Below are 11,579 nucleotides of genomic sequence, written 5' to 3' on the forward strand. Positions count from 1 at the left end.
AAAAACTACGATATGATAATTTTATTAAAGCGGAAAGGTGGATGTTGTGTGGTAGAAATGGCAGAATACATCGTCTCGAATTGCCCCCTGCCAATAAAAAAGGGGAAGACACAGGGTTGAATTTTGTTTATCGTCATCTTTATGGTGGCCTACCATTTATTTATACTGTATTCATGCGTGTACCGACGGTAATATAATACTTTGAGGAATAATAAACTTTCAAATTAAGGGCAAGGATCTTTTGAAATTGATAAAGGTAGCTCAAAGAATTAGCATCAAACCTGTTTGTGGGTAAAAAGTGTGTGAGAGAACAGTATTGTTAAAAGTATTATTATGAAATATATCATAGATGAATGGGTTTTTATTAAGCGTCATAATAAACGCAATTATTCTTTAAACGACTTCGAGTTTCTTTGTGTATAGTTTCACAAGGGAGTTTTTGATAGCAAAGGTGATGAATGCGTAACAAAAAAGATTTTAGTACATACAAACAATTATTCATTCAAACGAGCGGAGCAGCCCTCAATTAAGTAACCGCCTAAAAGATTCTCGAAAATAAATTAATGACGCTCATTTATCATGCGCTCCCAATATTTCCACCGCAAGATCTTATCGCATCAAATTTATCTTCATAAGGTAGTGCGATAACAATCTTCCCTTTAACACGGTCGTCATCAATATACAACCCTTTACGTTAAAAGAATTAAGATAAAATTACCATTTTTTGTTTTGAACATGTGTGTTAGGGTCTCACATAAATATTTGTTAGGGCCTTCTGAACCTAATCACCTTTGGACAAATAACCATTTGCCGGCATCCGAAGGATTTCATCTATGAATGTGGTTCTTGTGTTTTGAGAATAAAGCTCTGCTTTTGTTGCCATGCTAAGTTTGTTTTCTCGTTGCAGTTCTTAGGAAATGTGTTAAAAGTAGTTTATTATGCGCGCGCGGTTCGTATGTGGTTGTTTATAATCTGAAATGTTTTGTTATGCGTTACAAGCTACTGTTTTTGTGTACTCCATGCATTTATTCAGCAGGCGATTTTGTTTCATTTTTGTCGGCCTGTGAGGTCCAGGGCTTAGTTTTAAAATAGGATGTTTTCAATTCCAGGAGCGTTGTTTGTTTCTGTTCCATGTGCAGTTTTAGGCATGAAAAAATACTCGATTTGAATCCGTTGGGGAGTCGCAGTATTTTTGTAGCGAAACATGACGTCAGTTGAAAGAGTGTGCGACTCTATCAAATCGATTTTGCAATGCCAATCAACTATTCCAGAAATTCTGTTGGCGCTAGAAATTTCTACTTTGTGTTGAAAATACAAAGGATAATATTTTCACTCCAATAAATTTTGCAAACAAAAACCTTTTGTCCTGCTTCAATTCTAAAACGGGGTCAATAAACAATCTTTCAAGCCAATTCTTCATAGCCTTGAAGAATTTGCAAAAACAATCGCAGCGGCATTCTTCAAACGGTTCGACACTAAGCTGCAGTTGCAATTTTTTGTTTCTTTCAAAGTCGTAAATAATATGGCTTCATCGTCGTCTAAACAGAGTGCTGTTAACTGACAGCCGAAATATACAATACCGACTCATTATGGCTGTCATTAAGAACAGTCTTGTCGCCTTTTAAGTTTCACCGACTTGGATGTCGGGCCATGAGACTAGCTACAGTTTCTCTTACTCGTAACTAACATTAGTCAAAAATTATAATTATTATTTTTTAATCATGATGCTGTCATAGCTTCCGTTTCCTTTCTGAAGATTGTGTAAGTCATTAAAGTGTGTCCTTAGTATTTTTGTTAAACATAGCAAATGGTAAGTAGCTTAGCGTAATTTGTATTTAATTTTGCAACAATGTATGTATTTATTACTCTGTCACACGATATGTCATAATTATTTTATAGTACTGTCACCCACACGGTCAAATAAAATACATTCGACGGCACAGCAAGCTAACAAACACTGTAGCTTCATGTGTAGTTGTAATAAATTCTATTTTACATCGAAAATATGTATCATCTGAAGTACTGGCGACTGTACATAATTTATAATGATTTGCACGAATTTAATCCATGTAATTGATGACCTAATTACTAATCGCCTAAATATTAATAACAATAAATCAGTATCAATACTGACATTATCAACGGCTTATCACTTTTCTAATTGATCCATTTTCCTTAATTACATTAGATATTTTTGCTGTTTTATTATTGATTGATTGATATTTTGATTGTACCCCACGTAAAATCCTAAGATAAGAAACATACTTGCGTTGTATATAGTCTACTTTGCTGCAGAGTATAAAATGTTTCAATACATTAACATAATAATAAAAACTCCTCAAGTTGATTGTACTGTAACAATGAGGTTTTCCCTAAATATTGACGTTGTAACTGACTTCTTTTTCTCGTAGTGTCGACAAGAAACCTACACAGCCTTAGCCCAAAACTCTGCTACAAGAGTAGCGTTTTAAGTAGCATTCATTAAATCTTCCTGCGCGTGCAGTTGTTTGGTTGTAAGTGACGTACAGCAGCGTGGGACGTCCACCCAAAAGGTGAACCGACGACATCATAAAGGTAGTAGGGAAGCGCTGGACGCAGGCCGCTACCAATCGATCAACGTGGAAAGCATTGGGGGAGGCCTATGTTCAGCAGTGGACGTCCTATGGCTGAAATGATGATGGTGAAGTGACGTAACTGCATGACACTTCGTCTAATGGCGCCTCAGTCCCCGCCAACTTAGTGGCCCCACGGTAACAAGTATTACAAGGTTCCCAGTGAAATTATTTACAACTCGCGGCGTTTCACAAAAGCTTGGCCCGTGTTTATTGCGGCCATAAATACTAATACTGCTCCGGGGAAATTTATTTTGCCTCACCTTTTATTTATTACTAGTGTTCCGCTCCGGTTTTTACACGGCACCACTTTTTTGTAACTCCAGATAAAGTCCTAAGGGAAAGTAGTTGTAAGATCTCTGTTGCGTTGTGGATAATCTGGGATTGGGCAAGTTTGGGGAAGTGGTCACTTTTTTGATAAGACAAACAATAGTTTCTAAACATAATAATAAACTACAACAAAATAGCTGCGCTGATGAGATAGCTGCACTGAATTTACTTTAGCTACTTATTATTATTCTGTGCTAGCTTGGAATACACTGTCTTGGTGGAAAAATGATCTTTGATTCTGTTGAATAATTGAATCCATTCACTTATCCATTTGACTTACTTTTAATCCACCTTTAAATTTTTAGATGCATGCTGCCATAGTTATTTGAAAACTAACATTTTACTTATTCCTAGTTCAAGGTTTTTTTTTCCTTTGTTGCTGTAATATTGCAATAAAACAAAATTTGTGTTTTCCCAAACGTTGAGCAATCGTAGATAGACTACAGACTGACTTGCTAACTTACTTTTTCATCCCTAATTTCATAGCAATTCTTTTGTCTGTGTCAAAATACCACTTGGGCAAAGCCGCGGTAATCTCTGTGTCTAGATAAAACTTTAAAGCGGCTATAAATATGGCAATTAGGGGTTGAATGGGGTGGATTGTTTTATTATGGGGTCGCCTCCACCCTGGGGGTCCGGCTGTAAAATTGACATTCAGAATGGTCAAACATTATATGGGGCTGTAAAGTGGGCCTTCCCCGACAGCAAATTGATTTTAAAAATGCATGTCTGAAGTCGAAATAATGACTTTATCATGACTGCATACATTTTTGAGTCGTAGCTAGTAATCTCAATTTAGCTAGTAGTTTTGGTTAGGCGGAAAGAAAATACGGAGTATTAGATTTAAATAAAGTAGCTGGATGAGCGTTCATCCATTGAGCAGGACCGTTCATTGTGGAAAACCTTGGGGGAGGCCTTTATCCAGCATTGGACGTCATTTGGCTGAAACGACGACGACCTGGATGAGAGCAGCGCAGGAGCTTTCGTTATGGAAATCCTCAGAAGAGGCCTTTGTCCAGCAGTGGACGTCATTTGGCTGAAATGGAAAGACGTAAGGCTAATTTTGGTGTCAAATGGTGAAATTAGGATACCAATAAATACAATGATTTAAGTAAAGATCCACATAGGGGTAGGAAAACAAGTAGTAGTAACAGTGGTAGTAAGGCACATCAAGATTATACATATTTATTATAAACGGTTCATCATTATCACAGATTGCATCAATACCAGAATGAATTTTATATCATCATCATTTCAGTCACAGGACGTCTACTGCTGAACATATGCTTTCCCCAATGATTTCCACATGGTAGGTAGCGGCCTGCATCCAGCGCCTTCCTGTTACCTTTACGAGGTATTCGGTCCACCTTGTGAATTTAATTTCTGCAATGCATAATTCTGTCTGTCTTGACGTGTCTTAATTCGATCTGGTAAAGATCGCGGGAAGAGCCTGGATGCGGGCAGCGCAGGACCGTGTATTGTGGAAAACCTTGGGGGAGACCTTTGTCCAACAGTGGACGTCATTTGGCTGAAACGAAAATACTTAATTATAGCTCTACCTACGTGTTGTCTCTACTTGACGTACGACTAACATTGTCATATAATACTTTAAAACACGGTCCATACAATACATCCGTCAAAACAGATCAGAGAGCCGACTTAGGTGCCGACTCATTACCGCGATGTTAATGCACCGTCACTTCAAAGGGGCTGTGTCGGGCCTGTCAAGTTTTTACGAGCTAGTGCTGTCGGTATTGGATGTCGATAAACTGGTTTTAAGTTTCAATGACAGTGATTTAATATTGAAAGCATAATAGCTCTTGACGTCTTGATTTTACTGATGTTACGTGTGAGTTAATTTTAATTATTGATATTTTTGTCAGAATCAAATAACTGGCAGATCTTTTGTTTCGATAATAAAATCAGTGTCTAAATTCATAGTAAATCAAGAAACCTAAGACTGAAATGTACCAACGTAAGTAATACTGAAATGAGGAGATGAACCAACGTAACGATCACTAAAGTTTCTTCCTGTTTGAGATGTATTTCTGTCTAGTTTTACTCAATAAAACTTATGATCGTTAAGTTGCAAGAGCATTAAAAGAAAAGGACCATAAATAACTAGACAAGTTAACGTTGAAACGTTATTTTCAGCTAGTTAACATTGAGAAAACCATCGACACTACAAACTATCGATATGTCGATTGCACCACTACCGGCAAACAGCCGAAACTTTGATCTTGCCGCACAATAGGACGGGAGCCGGGACGCCGAAACTAGATATTCTGTAGGGTTGCTGCTTTCGAGAAGTGGGACACAATGACTAAAAGGCAAAGAAAACAAACATCGGGATTGACGTGAATATGCTAATTTGTAGTCAACATGCGAACTGTTTTGGATGCCGTGCACATCCGTTTACAATATTAATTTCATACACAAAATATGTTGAAAACTAATACATAAATAAATTACTTGTAGTAAGTTTAAGATCACTTTTTTTTTCTTAAAATCTTCTGGATATTTCCTGTACATCTGCTTATTATTATTAATGAGCATCGTTGTTCAGATGAGGTTTTAATATAATTATAATAATGTATAATTTTAGATGTAACACTTTCTAGAGCTCTACATTATGTACTTTATACAGCAACTTCTTTCTCGAAATTATAGTAACGCTAGAAGTTGAATATTTTCACATCTAAATGAAAATAAATATGCAATGCTCGTTGATAACGTGCTTAATTGAAGTAAAAATATGAATTAAATCTACATCATTAGCTTAATCAACAATCAACTTAGCATTTTTGCTTCATCAAGCCTTATCTTTTAATAACTTTTGAATAACCAATATAATTATCTTATAAAAATATTCACAGGCAGCCCTATCCCGCTTCTTTCGGCCCTTTTTCCTCGGCCTGTGTAATTGTAGTTGTTTACACGTGAACAGGCTCCTTTATCGGCATCTAATTGGGATAGGAAATTGGTTTTCGTAACGCCAAAGACTAGAATCAGTGGTTCCAAAACTTTTTAGAATTACAGATCTTTAAAAGATTGCTGATCAGTCGCGGACTGCTCAGCAATCACCAATAGTTACTAGGATAATCCCTTGCTTATATCATGACTTGTATAATTTTTCAAATTCTAACTTATCCAATGACTTCTAAAATCGGTTTTACAACGGTTAAATTACTGTATCAGTCGCGGACTCTATAAAAATCTAAGTGAGTCATAAACCTACTAACTACTCCCTTGTTTATATAAAAATCATATATTATTCCAATTCTATTTTATCCAAAGACTTCTAAAATCGGTCAAAGTATAAATAATTCACGTCCACTCACAGACAGACAACCTCATAAAGGTGGCAGAAAGGCGCTAGATGCAGGCTGCTACCAAGCGGCCAATATAGAAATCATCAGGGATGGCCTATGTTCCTATGATGATTATGATCCTGAACCCCAAAGTCCCAGGTTAGGAACCGCTGGACGAGACAGTACGCAGAGCAGTCGCCATTGTTGCCTGGACAACTTGTGGCAGGGATTATGTGGGCAGGGATTAACTAACAATTGTATAGCAAATCAATCAGGGGGAAAATGCCGTTTTCTGCATCAGATGACTAAGCTTGTTACTTAATTGGAAAATTTAATAGACATATTTTACGCTTTAAAGGTTACCTACCCAATATTTACCAGACAAAAAATTATCAGTGTTTTTTCTTTTTAGTATATCCAGTACATAAAGTAGACCGTTAAATGATAATAAATCAATTAAACTATTTCTTGCAACTGACAGCTTTTTGATTAATGATGAATTAAGTAATGTCTAAAATCCAGTGTTTAATAGGTATAAATTCTAAAATTTTCCAAAATTACCAATCCATTCACCAAACATTAAGTTGAACAATTTTGTTATTACCGAATTACTTATTGTGATCGCCAAAAACCCAAATAGGTACTCGAAGTTGAGTCAGTCAGTTTAGAGTGCCCAAATAAAAAATACACAAAAGCTGTACAAAAAGAAACATAGTCAAGACAAACAAAGCAAGTTCCACAATCCTTAACCCGCAACACGGCAGCGAACAATACACAAATACCATCCTAGAACATTTCAATCACACAGCACAGCTCACGGACTAGACCGAGCAGGCGCCTGAACAAACACTAAAATGGCACCGTCCCTAATTTATATAACCCGCGCCAGACCCGATCTCGCTATAAACATGTTTTTTGTTTCGCGTGTCCGCGCACTGTCAAATATATTACAGCCCGCGGCGTTATTTACGACCTCTGTCGTCCGCCCATACGTTATACTTAGTATCTTTGTTTGGACACAATAAGCAATATTTCTAAAGGCCCCGCCGTCGTTCGCAGCTGTTGATATGGGTTCCCAAATTGACATATTTAATTTGATCGCTACGGAGGGCCCGTTTGAACGAGCCGTGTTTGACAGGTTTTAGTGTCGGATTAACATTAACGTTATGGACTTAGCGTTGTCAATAAACATGAAACAGAATCTCACGGAATGCGAGCATAAAAGTTTGAGACTTGAGATTTCCCCTTTGAACCGTTCTACAAAGCGGCTCGTAAATGCAAGTAGTTTGAGTAGTTAAACGTGAAAGAAAAGGCGTAATAAGAGTGGCGTCGAACAAAAAGCTCGGTGCTGCGCCGAGCTGGGGCAGGTAGACGCGGAGTCACGCTCGCGGCGGCGGCTCAAAGCGGCCGTCATGGGTGGCGAGCCACCAACACCATCGCACGTCTCAATCCGCACCCGGCCATACCGCCTTTCCTTTTTCCCCTACCGCAATGCAGCTATGTGTCGTTTCCGCTTTGTTTTTTATGACCGAGCGCTGCAGCGGAGAGATATAACGCTCCCGCTCTAACAAAGACTTAAGATCTACCCGTCTTTGTCGCGCGACGCGAGGGGCGCGGGGCAGCGGCTCGCCGGCCGCTGGTGGGGTCCGGTCTCTCACAGTCGTCTCGCCCGCCGCCCTGAACGCACGCGTCGCTCGCATTCCGCGGAACCGTGTCACAGAGTAGTTGTGTTGCCAGAGCGTTCGTGACTACACCGTGAAGTTTACAAGTGATCGTAAAAGTTTATCTCCAAATGGTGGTGCTTGAAGACGGAGGAATGATGACTACCAATCCTAATCAATACCTTCAGCCTGATTATCTGGCACCTCTTCCGTCCTCTGTAAGTATATTTTAAATGTTTTTGGGAATTTTAAAAATATTTGAGAAAATTCAAAACATTGACTTTGAAAAAAAAATATTTTAAAATATTTTTAGATACAGGAATCGGAGAAATTATTTTGCCTTTTTATTTAAAATACTAATTTAAGTTTTTCTTTGTTACAGTTGGACTCGAAGAAAAGCCCGCTTGCGCTTTTAGCGCAAACATGCAGCCAGATTGGTGCGGATACCACTCCGACTAAACCCCTGCTGCCCCCGTTGGACAAGAAAAAAGTGACTAGTGTAAATAGTGAAATTATCAGCCGTTCATCTCCAACTAACGCGAAACCGGACAAACCCCGTTCCACCCCGGATAACAAACACCTCGCGTTCAAACCTTATGAAGCAAATGTTGTTTCCAAGAAACCTGAGGAAGCCCGCCCATCCTCAAAGGCCAGCTCAGACAGTTCTGATGATAAGAAATCTGGAAAAAGTACTCCTGGCAGGAAATCAACTCCGCCAACCACAGAAAATGGAAAGAGCAGTCCTTCAAATGACGCTAAATCCTCACCGGCGGGATCATCCGGTACTAGCCCAATTATCCGCTCCGGTTTAGAAGTTTTGGGTCACGGGAAGGATCACCTTGGTGCTTTCAAGAACTTACCCGGCCTGCCTGGATTTAACCCCTTGACTGGACTTTGCTGCCCGCCCGGAATGGAGCAACATGGAAACCCGGCCTTTAGACCTCCTTATGCCGGTGCCCCATTCAGTGCACACCATGCAGCGATGTTGGCTGCTGCCGCTGCATTTCCCGGATCGTCCCCGAACCCTTATCTCGGCTACGCGCGAGTAAAAACACCGGCCGGCGGCGAAACATTAGTGCCAGTGTGCAAAGACCCCTACTGCACTGGATGCCAATTCTCAGTTAACAACCACCACTTGCTAATGAGCAACGGATCGTGTCCCGCCGGCTGCACGCAATGTGAACATCAAAAATACAACTTGGCTATGGCGATGGCGCTCTCCCAGCAGGGGGCAGCCGCCGCCGCCGCCGGCGGTCTCCCGTACCCCCAGCTAAGTCGGCCGTACGTTTGCAATTGGATCGTTGGCGAGTCCTACTGTGGAAAGAGATTCGGTAATTCCGAGGAGCTGTTACAGCACCTGAGGAGCCACACGACGGACGGTTCAACACCCGCGACCGTGTCGTCGTCTCAGCCATCATTGCTGAACCCGTTGAACCCTCTTTTCACAACCGCTGGATTGAGGAGTGCCTACCCGACGGCACCGCTGAGCCCCCTCTCAGCAAGCCGGTACCACCCGTACTCAAAGGCGGGACTCCCAGCGAGCCTGGGTGGTTCTCCTTACGGTGCTTTCAACCCCGCACTTGGCCCCTTCTACTCCCCGTACGCGATGTACGGCCAGAGACTGGGCGCAGCGGCCGTCCACCAATAAGCCTAAAGTGAAGTGCAAACCTGGACTGATTGGACTGATTCATAATTTAATATCGTGTTGTCCAATTTTCTTCTGTGATATTGATAGACTCTAAAACATATTGTGCGGCTTGTCGCGCCATGACAAATTTAGTGATTAGTGCAATCTAAATATAGTATTTATGTAAGTAACTTGCCGATGGAGTAGCTTCAAAGCGAGTTGTGTCTGAGCAATGTGAGGACTCTGTACAGCCAAATGATTTGTGTAAATAATAATCTCTATGTTTAATATTAAATGAATTATTTCAAATATAATATCTACATCACAATAACAAGTTCATTTTATTTATTAATACCTGATCAAATGCTGTATTACAACCGCAATTGACACTTTAAGCAATCATACTTTATTTGGTGAATTCAATTGCATTTTAAATCAAGAAAGTATCCAGCGAAAGTCAAAATAAAATAAATACCAGTAATAAATACAGAATATGCAACGCATTACATAAAGAGCTGGAAATTTAACAAGAACTACCTACAATAAAACATAATTCTGACACCCGTACTGACCATACAAAAAGCAAAACATCAATAATAATTTGCTAAGTCAACCGACACGAAATTAGAAATCAAATACAGTAAATAAATTTATCAACGTCAGTCGACTGCCGTTTTCCTCTCGCAAAGCTGTAATAAACCGGCAGGATGATTGATTAATGTACCTCTAACACACATTAGAGCCGTCAATCAACGAGAGCCTAAGCAGCGTGATAACTCGACGCGAGCCACCCACACCGAGCGCCAACAAAATTTATTTCATTGAAAATCACAAAGAGTAAAAAAGGTAAGAGTACACGAGACGCCCAAACTCATTAATAACAAAGCCGTGGGCTGTCAGCCTTGTTAATGTCAAGCTTTTTTAATAAATGCTATTTTGATTAGGCTCACGTCATGTCGAAAATTCAACTGTCAAAAGAGTAATCGGTCGCGCCCGGCAGGTGATAAAGTAATCGAAAACAGATGCCGGGATACGTGTTAATAAAATGGGATATTGTGAAAAATTGCTTGTGTTTTAAATTTTTACTCTGTTTGTTATAACTTATAACACGTTTCGTTCATGAATAATTCAGTTTTAGTTAATGAGATATTAATAGTACAACGCTGCCATCTACTTTCTTACGCGTTAATCGATTTCGTTTTTATTGCCACAGAATTTATATTGATACATTTTTTATATTAATATACTAATGCGCATCTCGTGAATAAAGATGAGCTTAAATCGTTTTGTTGGTTCTTAAATCACAGTTTCTATGTGTCATTATGTTGTAAATGGCAGATAAATAAAACAGCTGATATACTTAATTGTGACAGAAACGGCATTCAATTAAGAATTTGTTTGCATAAAAATTAATCACGGAAACGTTAAAATTAAATTCCTTTGAAAAACATTCCTTAATGAGTTCATTGTACTACATACCAAATTAAGTATAATTACTTAATAAATTCTTACTGACAATATTTTATCTAGGTTATACAAACAAAAGAGAATTGTATTTCGTTAACGGGCGTTGCGAGACCTGCAATTAATTTTGATGCTATTACTCATACAGTTTCTTTTTAACAATATTTATTTAGCCAATAACAATTGCATAAGTAACTATTAATTAGAGCTGTAATTTGTTACGTGTTTTATTGACTTGACACCCGGTGTCAATCATTACTGATTTATGTGTCATTCAATCTCGTACTATTTTGCTTGACACGTCGTTTTGATAATAAAGCAGTTCATTAAGATATTGCGGCTCGACTTTGACATAGTTTTATTACATTGTGGTCACAATAAGTTACAATGTCAGCGTCGAAACAGGACTGGTAACGCCATCTGTTGGCGTTCTTTGGAACTAATGTTACGAGTTGCTGGTGATAGTTAAAATAAGTTTAAGCGAAAAAAATACTTAAATGGTTAATAAAATAAGCACGTTATGTAAGAAGGAAAGGGCAAAATTTATTTTATTTACCAATAATTTCGTAACAAA

General features: G+C 39.0%; 1 protein-coding gene across 1 annotated transcript; it reads left to right on the forward strand.

Moving 5' to 3' along the window:
• The first annotated feature begins 7,893 nt into the window (after positions 1-7,893).
• Positions 7,894-9,875, forward strand: LOC135074293 (zinc finger protein Noc). Its single transcript, XM_063968572.1, has 2 exons — positions 7,894-8,132; positions 8,297-9,875. Exons 1-2 carry the CDS (start codon positions 8,046-8,048, stop codon positions 9,560-9,562), a joined length of 1,353 nt encoding a protein of 450 aa, XP_063824642.1. The 5' UTR covers positions 7,894-8,045; the 3' UTR covers positions 9,563-9,875.
• Positions 9,876-11,579: the final 1,704 nt, after the last annotated feature.

The sequence above is a fragment of the Ostrinia nubilalis genome, chromosome 8 (assembly GCF_963855985.1).
Source record: "Ostrinia nubilalis chromosome 8, ilOstNubi1.1, whole genome shotgun sequence".
NCBI classification, from domain to species: Eukaryota; Metazoa; Arthropoda; class Insecta; order Lepidoptera; family Crambidae; genus Ostrinia; species Ostrinia nubilalis.

Excerpts from the sequence above, each read along its gene's own strand:
- LOC135074293 (XM_063968572.1), top strand. The coding sequence starts at position 8,046 with ATGGTGGTGCTTGAAGACGGAGGAATGATGACTACCAATCCTAATCAA. Across the intron at positions 8,133-8,296 it reads TGGCACCTCTTCCGTCCTCT|TTGGACTCGAAGAAAAGCCC; the intron begins GTAAGTATATTT and ends TCTTTGTTACAG.